This window comes from Callospermophilus lateralis, chromosome 14, assembly GCF_048772815.1.
Source record: "Callospermophilus lateralis isolate mCalLat2 chromosome 14, mCalLat2.hap1, whole genome shotgun sequence".
NCBI lineage: Eukaryota > Metazoa > Chordata > Mammalia > Rodentia > Sciuridae > Callospermophilus > Callospermophilus lateralis.
This window is the reverse complement of record NC_135318.1, coordinates 35,389,431-35,406,542: the sequence shown is the minus strand read 5'-3', so window position 1 is coordinate 35,406,542 and position 17,112 is coordinate 35,389,431. Positions and strand designations below refer to the sequence as shown.

Below are 17,112 nucleotides of genomic sequence, written 5' to 3'. Positions count from 1 at the left end.
ACCTCGGGACCGTGCGAGTGTCCATAGAGTTCCTCAGGGACGCCTTGCATTTCTCGTGCTTTCTCCGCCAGCGCACAGCGGGGAATCGGTGCTGCGGGTGCTGAGGAGGGAGCCTGGAGGTCCCCCAGCTCCCTCTTCCTCTTTGGCTAGAGGCCTGGGGGAAACTAACACCCCGACCCGCCGACCCGAACGCGGGGACCTGCCGCGCGGGGGCGCCCGCGCGCAGAACCGGCCGCAGACTGGACAGGGACGCACAGCGCTTCTACTGTCCTGCGGAAAAACTACCCCGCGGCGGACTTTACCGCTTCCTGGACCAAAAGCTGCGAGCCCGGCCCGCTCACCAGATGCCTGGCCCACCTCGCCGGCGCCCCCACCCCTGGACGAAAGGGCCCGGAAGGGAACCCGGCGCGGTAAGAAGGCACACCAGGTTCGAGCGGTGACGGCAGGCTGGAACCAAAGGGCGATCTGGACCAGTGGCCACCTCGGGTCTGGGCACCCGCCTCAAATACCACCCGGGCCTGGCAACGCCCAAACCAATTCGCCGCCTTGCCGGCCTTCAAACAGGCCCCAGGTCCCAGTGCGCGCTCTTTTCGTTTGAGCAAGATCCCTTGAGAGGCCGTGGCCTCCAAACCGTTTTCTTTTGAGGGGCCTCCAGGTCGTAAGCTAATGGCTAGGAGGGTAGAGGAGCGCGGGGACCCACAGGTTGGTGCTGTTCTGGCTCTCAGGGCCTGTGACCAAGGCGACCACGTGCGGCACAGGCGACGCCAGGAGTGAGGTCACCGTAGCCCAGGGTCTTGCAACCTTGCACTTGTTCGGGGGCCGCAGGGGCTGCGCGGAGTATTCGCGTGAGCAGAAGTTCCGCTCCGTTACTTGCCCCTAGCGTTGAGCAATGAGGAAACGCCTGAACTGTTGGGCTTTGCAAACACCCAGCTGTGCCCTCCCTCACCCGACAGACCGACAGACCGCGTGGATTTGTAGGCGCAAGTGGGGACGCGGCGGGAACCCAGGCGCCTACCGTCAGGGCGCAACTGACCTGGCCCGCTTTCAACGAAACACGTCGCCACGTCGGGAAGGGCCCAGGTCTGGGCGAGCGTGCGGTGGGGAGAGAAGGCACCGAGGCTGCCAGGCACCAAGCCCGGAGCTGCTGCGGAACCGCCAAGAGCCCCGTTCTGATCCTGGTGGTCCAGACCCTCAGAGTCCAGCGTTGAGCAATGCAGAAACCGTGCTGCGTGCGGAGCGGCGTGCAAGGCCTGAGGAGGGCGATGCCAGGGCAGGACTCTGCCTGGGGATTTCTATAGCGATTATGGGCTGGAAAAATAAAAACCATTCAGGCACACAGCTCTGGTTTTCTGGTTTGGCACCGACCGCTCCTTTCTCTTCTTCCCTCAGTCACAAACAGGGATTCGTGCTGGTAAGGATGGCCTTCCCATCCTCTGGCATTGGAAATAACCTTCCAGTCCTTCCCCCTAGATCACCCCGTTCCTTCTGAAATGGCCCCAACCCAAAGCAAAGGAAGCCCTTCAGAGCACTGCACGGCTGCTTTCTCCCTCTAGCTAAAAGTCCCATGATGGGCCAAATGTGTCAGTCCTTAGCTGATCAATGACTGGTCATTAATGGCCTTTGGGCTCTGTCCTACGAACTTCTGACCAATTTAGACTCAAAGGCCCCAGCCTGTCCCTGACCAAAAGTCTGGGGCAAAGGCATTCCGTCACCGTGAGATCATGGGACCCACCCCCTACAGCTTTCCAGCAAGCCCTGTCCTCCTAGGGGACTTTCAGAGCAGCTTGGAGGTAAAAGAGGCATTTCAATGAAGCCCAGATTTCCATGGGTTTTCAAAAGTTTTCTCTTTCCTGGCCTTGGAACTGCTCCTGTTACTACTCTATGAGCAAAGTAGGCTAGCCTCTTAGGTGTGTACTCTGAGGGGAGAAAGGGATTTTGGACATTTCCATCTGGGGTAGACCCAAAGCACCTGGCACTGCAGGCCTTAGGAGCAGCTGCTCTAAGCAGCTGGAAATGGGAATGAAATTGTCTTGGGGTCAAGCTGGCGTCTACCAAATCCTCACCCAGACACCTACCAAGTGTTTCATCTTGTGACAAACACTGTCAGGGAGGAGGCCAGGCAAGGAGGGACTGAAGAGACCCTAGCTCAGCTACTAAACTTTTTAGGGCAGACATCCAACAGCCCTTGTGGTCAAGAAGTTCAGGCCCAGACCTGCTAGAACTGGTTTGCTACAAACATGAGAGGATAACTAGTGGCATAAGGACACACACCCATACATCAAGTTTTCTGTGCTTACTCTGTAATGATTTTTCATATGGCACACACACTATATTACCCAAGGTGGTAGGTTCCCCATCTGCTCTGTTCTGTCTCCACAGCTGAGTACTGTGGAGGTTCCTGGCAAGGCTGCCTCTTGGATTTAGGGCATGGAAGTTTTTTCTGTATCTTTTTCAGACTCCCTGTCTCTCCCAGTGCTCCCCCCCACCCCCCCCCACCCCCAAAAGTCTGCCCTCCCAGAGTCTGAAAAAGATACAGAAAAACTTCCCTCACTGAACAGTTCTGAGGGAAGTTCAATATTGAAGCTCCAGCTATCCCAGGAGAGGCATATTCATAGTAAAGTCTGGGACTGAGATTGCAGAGGTCACCCACTTTGTCAAGGTTAGTATTATTAAACCTACACCAGCCTAGAATCAGCAGAGATTGAAAGATCACCCAAGCCTCTTCTAATAGTGAGAAAGAATGAAGCAGAGCAAACCAGAAACTGGCCCAAAGTCTTATAGGAGGAAGTAACTGTCTGGACTCATCCACCCACGCCCAACAATGCACTCTCCTCCAGCCCCAACCTGATCTTGCAGAGATATAAAATGACCATGGCTAGAACTGGGGCCAGCCTGCTACTGGGAGTCTTTCAAATGTGTGCCGGGTCTTGGAAAGAGCAGGTCACCTTTGTTGAACGTTAGCAAGGTGGCTCTGAGCCTCAGAGCAGTCTGGAGTACATTTTCTTCAATATTTCCCAAGGTCCTCCTGGCTGACTCTGGAGCAAATCTTGTGTGACAGCACATAAGACTCTGGATAGGGTGTCCTAGATGCATCAGATGAAGACTCCAAAGATACCACCTGGATATCTGCAGGAAGCTGTCCTGCCACTGGTCTGGAACCTAATTTGACAGCCCTTTGGCCTCAACACAAGGGGCAAGCACCTAGGAGCAAACTCTTAGGGAGATTCCAGGTGTTCCACTCTCATGATTGCAACACTCCCAAAGGAACCCCAGCATGCTAGAGCACTATAGAAGGAAATTTTTGAAAATCCTGATGAACACTTAAAGGAATAAATATGTGCCTTACCCTTAGACACAAAGCAAAGCAAAAAGTTAGGGCCCTGGACTTCCATGCCAGGACTGCTAGCACAAACCCTCTAAAAGCTTAAAAGGGTGGAAACAAGAAATGTATTCTAGACTCTGATTCCATAGCCCTATACTGAGAGGAGGGCCAGAGATCTGTGCTGGCTGGGGACCCAGCATTGAGAATGGCACTGGGAGTTCCGGCCTGCAACAACTGAGAGTGGAGACGGGAAACGGAAGGGGAAAGGACAAATCGCAGAACTAGTTAAGCCCGGGGCCTTTCAAAACCGTGGAAATGGAAGTAACACCCCCTCACAAACACACCCCAGTTCTCTCATTTCCTCCACGTGCGCCTTTCTGCCAGAGAAAATGCACCATGCCCTGAAAAGAAAAAAAAAAAAAATCCCTCTTTCTAAGGCCCTCATTACGAGCCCAGCTCGCGGTTCCCAGGCTGAAGCCGCCTGGAAGGCGTGCGAGCCGAGCCTGAGCCGAGTCCAAGCGTAGAGGCCGGACGGTGGAGTCCCTCCACTCTCTCCTCCCTACCGCCCACCCGGGAAGAGCCAGAGACCCTGCCTTCGGCTCCCCGTAGGTAGTCTGTAGGTGTACGTCGTTCCTCAGCTCTTCGTCGCCGCTCCCGCCGGAATCAACTTCCGTATAAGCCACACGGAACTGCCTGAGGTTTCTCGGGGCCGTGGGACCCGTGGGGTTAAGTCTGAGTCCCCGCCCGACGAGGAGCAGAGCGCGCTGAGTAGGGCGGTACCGGCTGAGGGGCAGCCGGCCGGGCTAGGAGAGGGAGGAAAGGCGGGATCCTCCGGGAAGTTGATTCTCAGGCGTCCGCCTGCAGCTACTGCCAAGTCCCCCACTTCTCTCCCCTGTTCCCTCCCCCTTTCCCTCGAGGACAGCTCGGGTCCGGAGTTTCTAGCATGGGGGTGGGGCGTTTTCAGTAGGAAAAGCCAAGTTTTTGAGCGGCGCCTGGGCACGTCCAAACTCTCCATCCCAATAGTCCGCTCCTGGATGGTATCTGCCTGCGAACAGCCACCCTGGCAGGGATGCGGCGACCCAGGTGGGACCCGGGCAACTAGCAGGGCCTGGGTGAGGCTGCAGCGCCGCCCCTTGCAAAAAGCTGCCCCAAATTCCTTTCCCCTGGAAGCTCCTTCTACCCTTCTCCCTCCCCTTCCTGCCAGGAACCCCCTTAAACGGTCCTCCGCCTTCCCTTCTCTCTTCTTCCCTCCCCACCTCCCCTTTTCTTCCTGCGTCCAGTCTCCCCCAACCCTCCCGCGTCCTCCTCCTCCTCCTTGTTCTTTGGGCGTCCGCCCCGTCAATCACCGCCGCCGCCGGCCCCTGCCAGCTCTTCTCCGCCTCCCAAGCTCTTGGAGCGCCTCCGGCTCCTGTCTCGGGCCGCCCTCAGCTTTTCGCGGAGCCGGGCGATCTGTCAGCGGAGCCGGCCGGGGGGAGCCGCCCGGCCCGCCGGGGCTCGGGTTACCAGTGACTGACAGCGTCTCCATGGCGAATAATTTGACTCGACTATTGTCTGGCGCGGGCAGGCCCCGGGTCAGATAACCGGACCAATCAGGGCGCGGGCCGCCGCGCCTCATGCCCGCTTAGAATAATATTATTAAAAAAGCTGCGAGCGAGCTAGACGGGAGGGAGAGCGACCGAGAAGCGAACTAGGGAGCGGCGGGCGGGCGCAGAGCATGCGGAGCGGCGCCCCAGGCGGCCCCCGGACTTGGGCGAAGGCGCGGGCTGGGCACGCAGGCGGCGGGGGCGCGGAGCTGCGCGGGACCCGCGGCCGGCACGAGGACGTACTGCAGTGACTCAGGACTCGCCGGGAGCCAGCGCCGGACCAGGGGGCCCGCCCCTCCCGCCTCTCGGCCCGGACGGCTGGCGGGGAGGCGCCCATGCGGGACTGCGCGGCGCGGTGAGGGCGCGCGCGGGCGGGCGGGGGCGCAGCCGGCACCATGTCCATGCTGCCCACCTTTGGCTTCACGCAGGAGCAAGTGGCGTGCGTGTGCGAGGTGCTGCAGCAGGGCGGCAACATTGAGCGGCTGGGCCGCTTCCTGTGGTCGCTGCCCGCCTGCGAGCACCTCCACAAGAATGAAAGCGTGCTCAAGGCCAAGGCCGTGGTGGCCTTCCACCGCGGCAACTTCCGCGAGCTCTACAAGATCCTGGAGAGCCACCAGTTCTCGCCACACAACCACGCCAAGCTACAGCAGCTATGGCTCAAGGCCCACTACATCGAGGCGGAGAAGCTGCGTGGCCGGCCCTTGGGCGCTGTGGGCAAATACCGCGTGCGACGCAAGTTCCCGCTGCCGCGCTCCATCTGGGACGGCGAGGAGACCAGCTACTGCTTCAAGGAAAAGAGTCGCAGCGTGTTGCGAGAGTGGTACGCTCACAACCCCTACCCGTCACCCCGGGAGAAGCGCGAGCTGGCGGAGGCCACAGGCCTCACCACCACGCAGGTCAGCAACTGGTTCAAGAACCGGCGGCAGCGCGACCGGGCCGCCGAGGCCAAGGAAAGGTACGAGTAAGTAGAGCTTCGGCGCCGGCTTTCCCGGGTCCGAGGGAGTGGGTCGCAGGGCGTCTGCCCAACCCCAAGCGAGGCCTAAACCGGACCCTTCAGTCCCAGCAACGGCCAGCTGCAGCCTAGCCTGACCTAGAGGGCGCACAGGTCTTTCGGGAGACCCGGCGGGCAGGGATTTGTCTAAAGCGGGCAAAGCCCAATGCGGGAAGTTGTCAACTAACTCCCTGGTCGTTTAAGGACAAAAGTGGAGAAGCCGGGAGCTTCAAGGAGAGGGCAGAACTGTGGGCCTGAACCCGCACAAAGTAGGCACAGCAGGCAGGCCCTGGTCTTACCTGGAAAGGCCAAGGACTCTGTGTGGGCCCAGGTAGAAGCGGGAGGCGATTCCTGACTGGCTCTGTGCTTCCCTGCACTTCCCCTCAGCCTTACTCACCTCCAAACCTAAGTGTGACTAGGGGTCAGGACTGGGATTTCCGTAGTATGGACTGGATGAAGAAGCGCCTGGGCAAGAATTTTCCTTGTCTGAATGTGGGAGTTGAGAGCCAGTCTCTTAGGCTGCATGCAGAAGACTGAGGTGAGGCTCCAGGGAACAAGTGCCAGCTCTGAGAGAGAAGAGGAGAAACACATGACCCCTTTGCTGCTTAAATGGACCCAGCAGCCCTTCCCTGGACTGCCAGGCCCTTGACCCTTTTCCTCAGGTTCTACTACCCTCTTTAGGGGGTAGGTCTGTATATCACGAGTGAGCTAAGAGCCTCACAAGGCCTGAGAGTTGTATGTTGTCAGGGAAACCAGGACTTTCTGAAATAGTCTAGGGGTTGACCAGCAGGCCCTTGTTACTGCCTGCTTTGTAGCCCCTCAGAACTCCAAATCTGAACAGGGGGTGGGAGAGAAAGTAATTGTGGGAACAGAATCCAACCTGAAAGTAACAGTCAAATAGGACACCCGAGGTTGGTGGTATGGGGTGTGTTTAGCCCAGATTTTGAATGATCAGGGTCAGAATTGGAGTGCTGAAGAGTGGAAATGGAGGGAATGCTGCAGACTGAACTTTGGTATCTTGAGGTTGGGGTATCCACAGTGGTCAGGTTCCGCAGCCTGTCTGTGGATTCCTCTCCCAAGATATCAGGAACAGAAGCCCCCAGCGAAAATAAGACTCTACCCAGCATTTCAAATATCCAAGTCCGAGCAGGGACTGTCAGCAAAGGGAGGGCAAGAGGTGAGTTCTCTTTGCTGGGTCCCCCCTACATCCAGACTGGCCTAAGTCCAGACTCCTTAAGAACTGCCTTCCCTGGCCCAAGCCCCTGGTGAGAGCTGGAGTTTCGGGTTATGATGGAAAAGTCTAGGTCAAGACTACCAAGTCCTCCCTTCTGTCTTCTCCCAGGGGCTACCCTCCATGCCCCAGCTTCCAGTTCCCTGGCCAAAGTTTCCACTATGCCCACCAGGGAAAGGGAACCCTCTGTTCTTGGAGCCTTGATCCTAGGCTTAGCAAGGGCAGCCCTCACATGATGTGCCCAGGTTGGAGAAATAGGTCCCTCGGGGGTCAGGACCCTGTGCCCAAAAGTTTCTCTCATGCAGAGAAAAGCAGAAAGAAATGAAAGGCTGTGAGATACTCACTTTCAAATTGGTCACCCAGCCTGGGATCTAGGGTACCTCATCCTCCTGGCCCCACTTCTATTTAGTAAACCTACCTGGAGATGCCTAGAGCAATCTGAAAATCGAGGCATCATCTTTTTTTTTTTCCTGCCCACCCTCCAACTCCAGGATCGCCTTCTCCTGGTAGAAGGGAGGGGGGCTGATAGAGTAGGAAAGATAGTCATGAGATTGAGAGCATGGGAGGCGGGGAAAGAGAGAGGGAGATGATCTAGGAGAGAGGGTCAAGCGAAATCGGGTGTTGAAAGATTGTGAAAACTGGCATAAATGAAAAGCCAAGGCCAGGCCGCCAAAACCATAGAAACCGAAAACACCCGCAAGCAGGGCGCCGGCGCTCTGTCTCCGCAGACCGGTGGCAAACTGGCTCAGGGTAAGACCGCGCTAAAAGGCCTCATTTCCCCGCTGACCCGGCTGCTTTGCTCCTGCACTTGCAGGGAGAACAGCGAGAACTCCAATTCCAACAGCCACAACCCACTGGCTTCTTCTCTCAATGGAAGCGGCAAGTCGGTGCTAGGCAGCTCCGAAGACGAGAAGACGCCGTCGGGGACGCCGGACCACTCGTCGTCCAGCCCCGCGCTGCTACTCAGTCCGCCGCCACCACCCGGGCTGCCGTCCCTGCACAGTCTGGGCCACCCTCCCGGACCCAGCGCAGTGCCGGTGCCTGTGCCGGGCGGAGGCGGGGCGGACCCACTGCAGCATCACCACGGCCTCCAGGACTCCATCCTCAACCCCATGTCGGCCAACCTCGTGGACCTGGGCTCCTAGAGCTCTGCTGCCTCTTTGCGTTTGCCTTCCGGGCTTGGCGCTGGGACCCGAGAGAAGGCGGCGCCCGGAGGGCCCCAGCGCCGGCGGCCCCTCCAGGTACTGAAAGATCCGCGCGCAAGGCCGGCAGAACCGCCGGCAGGGACAAATCGGATGGCACTCTGGGTCCTTATTTGGAATTTATTTTCAACAAGCCGCTTTTGAGATCCTTTGGAGGCCGGGGACCAGGTCTTGAACCAGGGAAGGGAATAAATTATATACACCATTCTCGTTCTTTCTCTCTGCCTTTTCTTTCTTCTCTCCTCTTGCCTGCACCCCTCTCCTCCTCTTCCTTTCCTTTCCTTTTCTTTTCTCCTTTCTCAGTTTTCTGTCCTTTCGCCTCTCCTCTCTCTCCTCTTCTTGCTATTCCTTGTTTTCTTCTAGATTTCTAGCTCTTTTTTCCTTGTCTTTCCTGATGGTGTCTTGCACTCTGCCTTGGCGCTCTGGGTCTGTACCCTCTCTCTCCTCCAGTCTGGCCATTGATTTCCCTCTCCGCACTTTCCAGGAGTGGGGAGGAGGAAAGGGCCCTTAAAGTCTTGGATCCTAGGTCGTTCCAAAGGCTTTCCGGAGAGGAAACCCACCACATCAGTGGAAGCTGCAGCTGTCAGCTTTTTGCCTAGTAACTTAAGTGAAAAGCATCCCAGAAGCCCTTTTATTCTCCCCTCGCTCTCGCTGTCGCTCTCGCTCTCTCCCGCTCTCTCTGCGAGGCTCCTCCACGATGCTCTCTCCTCTTTCCCCGGACTGTGGCCGCAGCACTCCCGGCAGAGCGTGCCTCCCGAGCCGCGGTCTTGCCGTTTCCCTGTTATGCCTTCCTGTGAATGTTCTTCGGAATATATTTATGCTTTTATTTTATAATAAAATTAGAAATCAAATATATATGAATATATGCCATGAAGCCCGAGGGCCAGGAGTGCAACAGTGTCTGATTTCCCCCACAGGGATACTCCGGTGAGTCCCAGAAACCCGTGAGTCCCTGAAACCCGGAGGCACCCTCCCAAAGTGTATCATTTGCTAGGTGAGGGGCCTGAAAACTTTGAAACTTCCTCTCCCAAAACCCTCGATCCCTTTTTTTGTTCCAGAAAATTCCCTGTAGAAGTGGGCAGGGTGCGGGCTCCTTCTCCCCATACCATTGCGCAGAGCACCCCCCCCCTCCCGCTTTTTCCACCTGGGAAGGGGAGGTGGGATGTGCCCGCCGGGTACGTGCATTTAGAAATGCGGAGGCTGGGGAACCAATCAGACCGCGGAAGTATCCTGTCTGGCCGACACCTTGGAGTAGTCTCAGCCTCTGGAACTAGGGGCAATACTCGGGAGATATGCTAGCCCCCTGCCCCCTCCCGCCTGGCGGAGGGCGGAGGGCGGGGGGCGGCTGCCGAGACCTAGGCTCCAGGTACGACGTGTAGCCAGTAGGACAGCGCGGCAGAGCAAAGGTCTCTGAGCTCACGTACACGCACCTGCCCAATGCTTCAGTCGGTTTGCTCCGGAGGTGGACAGGGGAGAAAGTCAGAGGCGACCGAGCGGCTGGGCCGGCAGGGCGCGTGTTGTAAATGAAGAGTAAGTGGGCACCTGGGTTCGGAAGGTCAAGCCAAGGGGACGCCTTGGCGCGTCGTGCGTCACAGGTGCTTCTGTAGCTGTGAATTAATCTTCAGCGCTGACTCTCCTCTGTGGTTCTAGACCCCTTTAACTGGCTGGGCCAAGCCGGCAGATTCGCAGCAGGAAGAACTCTGCGAGGAGGAAGTTGGGGCTTTTGGGTGTTGGTTTTCAGTGGCTATGGATACTGAAAACCCTTCTCCAAAACTAGGACGCCCAGACTGCAGTCCCTGAACTGGAAGGGATGGAGGGAAAGAGGCATTTATTGAGCTGAGATCCCAGAGCACATGGACCTCTTAGGACTACCTTTCTGGCAAAATCAGCGCTTTGGGGTAAAATCGGGGCAAAATCAGAAGACCTTTTTCCTCGGACCTTCTAAAGTTACCAAGAATTCTCTCGCGGACTCAGGCAGCTGAGTGGCCTAACTAGGCGCGGGAACTACTATCTGTTCAGGTCTGGAATTAAAGGAGATAACCCACCAGCTGGGACTGCTCAGCGATGCTGGAGTCTCCCCCTGCGTGGGCACCCAGCGCTTGTCCACTTCTACACCCCGAGAGAAATTCCAGCCGGGGTACTTCTCTCTGCCTCTCCTGGAGGCTCTACTCTCAGGAAACAACTCAGGTCCTCTCGGGTACTGTCTGTGCTTGTGGGGCCTGGGCGACCTAACTTCCACAGCCTGGAAGGATGAAGGGCCAGCCATTGCCTGAAGGTCCAAAAACCCAATCCATGCCTAAAACCGCCTCTCAAAACGAACTCTCCTCAACCCAAAGGGCCCCTTGCTATGTCAGAGTCCACTCTTTTCCATATTCACTTCTGGAAATGAGACAAACACATATTGTATATGCCGCATCACCCCTACCCACTCCCTGTTTTTCAGTCCCACACTCACAGGAAAACAGACTATATTAACGTTCATATAAACATGAACATACATGTTTAATATTAATTTGATTCAGGCAGTTATGTTCCACAGCTGTTGGATGGCAACAAAACTTTTCACCCTCTCATGCATAGTGTCCACCCAGAGAAATAGACTGTCACACACACTCATATCTGCATGCACTCAAAATACAGAACCAAGCACACAGAGACCCTCATACCATTTGCAGACACAGTGGGTCCTCAAGCACTCTCTCTTGGATATATATGCAAGAGAATGCAGAAATGGACCCCCTGGAGGGGGCTGGAGCCTGCATGTGCTCTCTCACACATACCGTCACACATACAAATTACGCTTCTTTCCAAGAAGCACGCAAATCCACAATCCACACTGTTGCCCCTGCCAGCAGCCACTTTCTGCCCAACGACCTGTGGGGACCAGGGCCCGGTCTTTCAGAAGGACTTACTGTAAAGGCCTGGATACCTAACTGCTCGGTCCTAGAGAAGATGGTCCCAGCCCAAGGCTGCAGCTGATTAGGGATCCCACCCAAGACACTCTAGCGTCTGCCCAGGTGGGATCGCTGGAGTTCTAATGAGCCAGTAGAGGGCGGGGTGCCTGTTCCAAGACTATTCAAAGGCCGCATAGCAGGGGCAACTTTCTGCAATTTTCCGCTTCTCCTCCCCGTTGGACAGCTGAAATGGAAAATATTTATTTAAATGGGGTGGGGGAAATTATGCAGAAGTTCTGAAAACCCCGAGTAGCTAGCACCAGTTGCACACCGACCAGAGCACTCCAACTGGGCAGGTCTTGCCTGGAGAATATAGGCACTCTTATTGGCATCTAGGAAATAGGAATCTCAAAGTCCTCTTACCCCTCTCCCAACCACTGCCCTCTGCCCGAGGGCAGCTCTGAAGCCACAGGTTTTGTCCTGGACCCAAAGGGATGCAGCCACTAGAAGTGGAGAGTCTCCCTTTCTGCTCCCTTCATCACATGTGCTCCCAAACACCCTTCATTTGTTCCTTACCAGGTCCCATGCTCACAAAGCCCTCAAGGGCGAAACCAAATAAACTAAACACAGTCTCAGGGGCAGCAGGCTGGACTGAAGAAAGGAAATCTCCTTGGGGGCAGAAAAGTTCTGAAATATAGGAGATGGGAGGGGCTCCCAGTCATTGTCCTGCCCACCCTCACCCTGTAACCCTGATGAGGACCTTGGTCAGGACACTGGCTTCTCTACTTCTTGCATCTTGTGTGGTGGCCCCACTGGGGAGCAGGTAGTAAGGCAAGGATTAAACAGAGCCAGGGAGATCTGGGGAGAGAACATGGCTGCAGGTACTCAGTCCTTGGTTATTGCCAGTACTTGTTGGAAACACAATTCCGGTCTGTAAGAAAAGGAGAGGCCAGCTGAGTGACAGGATGCAGGAAATTCAGTGCCACCTGCTCTATCTCCTGTGGGATGCCTCAGGAACTCTGGAAGAGCAAGACTCGAATGTTTTTGTGTTGAGGGACAGGTGAGGAAGGACCGAGGTGGAGTTGGACTCATGACTGGCCCTTTCCCTTTCTCGTGTTTCAGTCTCTGAGCACCCAGAGTTGCCTAGGTGATGCTGGAGGGGGACCACCACACAGTGCCTGCGGATGTACTGAAAGATGTGAGAAGGCATGAGAGACACTGTGTGCCCGCAGCATGGAAAAAACCGCGCTGCTGTGTGTAGGTAGGGTCTTGGGCGCCTTGAGAGAGTGGCTGAGAACACAGGCGTGCGCAAGAGCCGGGGAATGCCCAGGGTGCCTGCGGGAACCAGGAAAATCAGTGGACACCAGAGCCCTCCCCCTCTAAGTAGATGCGCCTGGGACTGCAGGAGGACGAGTGCTTGTTCCCAACCTGGCGAGAGTTAGTCCTTGTTTCTGGAGCCATTTTTGGCCATCAGCAGAGGGAAAAACTCCGGGTCGCTGGGGGTCGCAGCCGGAGGCGGGGCGAACCTGGACCGGAAAGACCCGGCATCCTGGTCAAGGCCCTCCATGCCTCATCTCAGGAGATGGTTTTCAAAACTCCTAGGCGATCTGTGCGGCGGGCTGTCGGAAATGGTTTTTCCTGGGTGGCATGTGGAATCCAGAGTGCAGAAGGGCTGCGACTACTGTATGCCTCCTGCGGCCGTCTCGCAATGGAGAATCTCAGTAGCTCGAAAGAAGATCAGCCTCACGAGGCCCAGAAGGTGCCTGTAGTTGCCCCCAAAACTCTCTTTCTAGGAGAGATCCACAATCCAGAAAGGCCGGCACAAGGGCTGACATATGGAGGGTTGGGGGCGCTTCTTTAGGACACCTGCAACCTTTATCCCTCTCAAGGCTAACTCAGGAACCATCAAAGGCCCACTCCAATGCAGAGCGCCAAGCCCCTTTATTCCGTGAGTAGTGTGTCCAGGCCCCTGCCGCTGCGCCCGCTCGGGAAAGATGTAGGAGAAGCAGGCCTCTGAGGTCCCGCCGGCACTCGGCGAGACCACGGCGCTCTTCTGCCCAGTGCGATTGGCTTTGGGGCTGTGGTCCTGCGCCTCTGCCCCAGTACTGTTGAGGCTAACGTGACCCCAGGATCTGAAGGCAGGACAGTGGAGGACCCAGGGATTGGTAGCCCTGGTCTCTCCGCCCCTTTAAGCAGACGGTGCGTAGGACAGAGGCTTGGGAGCCAGGACGTTTGGGACGCTCCATGGGCACAACTCTGTAATCCCAAGTAGCGATCGTGGCGCGGAGGACCTATCCCCGGCCACCGAAACTCACACCTAAGATTCTGCGGGTTCCCTGGAAGGAACGCTTTCCCGCTACACTCCGGGAGTTGTAACTGAGCCAACCTGAGAGTCTATAAATAGAGTGGCGGGTCTATCACACTGAGAGCGGCAATGGCGGGACCTTGCGGAGCTGCCCGCCCTCCATTCCCTTCTCCCAAGGTTTTTCCACCGGCCAGGGTCCGTCCGCCCAGCCGGGCGCTCTCACTCCTCAAAAGCTCATTGTTGGCAGAATTAGCCAAGTAACTTTTGGGGGGAGCCGTGGAGAGTTCTTGGTCCCCAAACTGGTCGTAACTACCATTTCTTGAATGCATGCTATGAGTCGGACACTGCCGCACCTGGTATCTGTTTAATTCTCGCAGCAGCCACACAAAGACGCTAGTATTACTGGTGAGAGAATCTGAGGCGCCAGGTTGGGGAACTTGCAGCGGCGAAAGATCGGCCTTTGAATTTGGTCTCTGGGATTTTGCCCACAAGTTCTTCCCTGGATGTCAGCTGCCACGAGCGCAGGGCGGGAAATTGGAGCCTTGTCCTGGAGCCCCGGCTGGCAGCGGGGGCGCGAGTTCTCCACCCGGCTTAGGGACAGCGCTCAGCAGCTCAAGAGCCAGGCGAACCACAGGACAGGGCTAGCTGCAGGCGGAGGGGCGGCAGTGGAGCCTGCACCTCAGGGCTCAGTTTACCTTTGAGATGCAAAGAGTTATCTCCTCCATAGTTTGGCTAATTACCAGTTCTTCCCTTCCTGGGCGGTCACGATGGAATAGCACAAAAGGAGGTTCACCCGGGCAGATTATTCCCGAGTAAAGATGAAACCTTGAGACCCCAGTCAGCCTCCTGCAGATTCCCTTTTCCCGCTCCTCTGTACCCCCTCCCCATCTGGCCTCTTCTGCGGAAGATGAGGCTGATTCTGGGACTCTGATGAACGTCCACTTTGCCTGCCCCTGCGCTGGTCAGGCTGGAATGGTTTGGATGGTGTGTGTGTGTGTGTGTTCGTTCACATGCATAATATCCCAAAGCATCATTCCATTCACACGGTTTACCACAGGGGTGAGAGGAGGCAAGGGAAGGAGGGAGAGGGAACCCCGACTCTCTCTAGAGACCAGAATAGATCTGACCCACTCCTCTCCCAACACATTTAGGCCCCACTGCAAGCCCTCAATCCCCTTCTCTCTGGAACGATGTTGATGGTTCAAGTTCTCCAATTCCACCTAAATGATATCTTCACTTTCAAGATAAGGTATGTAATATGTTAACGGGCAAAGCCCTCCAAGTCCCTAGAAAGCTACTGTGAGTCACTTGCACTCAGGAAGTGAGTGAATGGAAGGAATGGAACCAGGTGTAAGGATATAACATCAAGAAGTGAGTGACTCCTTTCTTTTCCACCCAGGGGAAAAGTATGGACACCTCCCCCAGCAGTAGGTGGGGGCAACCCTCTTCAACTCCTAGGGCCCTAATGGGGTGGGAGAGGAGGCCAGAGGGCATTAGAAAAGTCCCATCATTTGATATTCAAAATTAAATAGGACAGGCAGGTAATTTTGATCCCCATTCAACCAATGAGAGAATGAGACTCAGGATATTGTTATGTGTAGCTTTTCAGAGGTAACAGGGCTAGTGGGGGCTCTTTCCTCTACAGTCTATTGTTGAGATAAACTAATTGGGTTTTGGTGAAAATATCAGATGCCAAACTTAGAGCAACGATTGTCCCCCTGGGGTTGGGGATAGGATGCAGAGAGATGGCAGCCATGGTGGAGGTATAGGTACTTTAGAGACTTCAAGAAAATGTCTCTCAAAATCACAACACCCTGCTCCTTAAATAACAAAAAGGAATACCCAAACCGAGGGAGCTTGGGGAAACTGAGATCTAGAAATTTATTCTCTAATTGGACTTAGCACATGTCAATTAAGTCTCTCAGCCAAATGAGTTGAAAAACCAGAGTTTCCTTAGAAGGTGAATAAAAAGTCTGTGGGTGTTGCCCCAAAGTCTGTAGCTTTTCTAACTGAAAAATAGGGTGGGGGAAGAGACTCAAGATTTTTATTTATACTGACATACTAGACCCTGATGTTAGTTTGGAGCCATTGGTATGAAAATCAAGTCTCACTTTCAATTTATTCATTATCCTTTAAAGAAGTAGATAAAGCAATCACCTGAAAGCAAATATTAAATAGGAAGAAATGGCAAGGAGGGTTAGAGACAAGGTAGGAGGGAAGATAAGACTTCAGAAAAGATGTGAAGGAGGTGATAGTCCAGGATAGGTGGAGCCAAGACACATTCTTCAAGGTTAGGGGCCAATGAGCAGCACCTCCCTCCATAGAATACCAGAACCAAGAACCAAGGAAGCATAAACAGATAGTGCCACATTACCCAGAGGCACCTGGAATGTGCTAGACACCAAACCAGAAACCAGGAAAGACTGAAAAACTCCTGTACCTGGTAGCTGTGTCAACACAAACCTACCTCAGGTTCAAAGTCAACCTAACGCAGACCAGCTTCCAATGCATTTGGAGCAGAGGTAAAGAGCTGGAAGAGACCTTAGGGATGGTCTCAAAAGCAAAGGCACAAAAGCAATGTATACTCAGTAGAACCATACCTTGAAATTGAATTTTGAATTTTAACCTTTTTGCCAGGCTAACTGCATGCAGTATAATACTCTCACATGGGCAGTGAGCCAAAGCTCCTAATTAATCCCAAGGGGAAAGAGCCAACATTTTGCAATGTACTATGTTGTTAAACTATGATTCAGTAGTTCAGGCAGAGTAGATGCATTTTCAACTTAGGACTAGTTTGTCAGGATGTAAGCCAAACAGCATTTGTATTAGGTATTGCTGTAACCAATAAATCTCAAACCCTGTGCTAATTTTTCACCTGGGTAACAGTCCAATAGGACCATTTCTGGTCAGCAGGTGATTTCCCAGGTGGGTGGTTAAAGGTTCCCTTGTGAGGTGGCTCCACAATCACCTGGGGCCTTAGAGTTCTTTGCATTCCGCTGCTAGATGGGTAAGGAGCATGAGGAGAAGATGTAGCTGGGGCGGGGGCAGGTTAGAAGTGGTCCATATCACTCCCACTCATATTCTATTGGATGGAACTTAAGTTACATGACCAACCCAACTGCAAAGGAGGCTGGAAAGTGGAACTACGTGTCTGATTAGGTGGAAAAAAAACTCCCAGGAAAAGAATTTACTGAGTCTGTATAAAGTCAATCAGTCATCAGAGAGTTTAGAACAGAGGCATTTATACTCTGTAAATTTTCCCTTTCCTATGCACCTGTATTTATTGTTTTCTTTTTGTTGTTGTTGTTTGTTTGTTTACTATTATGGTTTTGAGGGGAATTTTTTCTTATATTGGTTTCCATCATATCTTCATTTGAAGAAGTTTCCTGGAAACCACAGAGAAATACTGGGAGGGGGGAGGGCAGTTCATAACTTCTTTCATTGTTAATAGAATAGGGAAGGCATCCAAAACATTCCTCTAACTAGCTTTGTAGCCATGGGAGAATTACTCCATTCCTTCACTTGTTTATTCATCCATTCACTTATCCCATCAGTCAGTAAATATTTTCTGAATATCTTTACCT

The 17,112-nt window shown here is 54.5% G+C and overlaps 1 protein-coding gene across 2 annotated transcripts; it reads left to right on the top strand.

Moving 5' to 3' along the window:
- Positions 1-5,240: 5,240 nt before the first annotated feature.
- On the top strand, positions 5,241-8,600 carry Six2 (SIX homeobox 2). 2 transcript variants are annotated; one of them, XM_076833497.1, is made up of 2 exons: positions 5,241-5,860; positions 7,942-8,600. In XM_076833497.1, the coding sequence occupies exons 1-2, from the start codon at positions 5,301-5,303 to the stop codon at positions 8,270-8,272; spliced, it is 891 nt and encodes a 296-aa protein (XP_076689612.1). In that variant the 5' UTR covers positions 5,241-5,300; the 3' UTR covers positions 8,273-8,600. The 2 variants fall into 2 exon arrangements, with proteins under 2 accessions (XP_076689612.1, XP_076689611.1); XM_076833496.1 differs by having other exon boundaries at positions 5,241-5,866.
- The last annotated feature ends 8,512 nt before the right edge of the window (positions 8,601-17,112 follow it).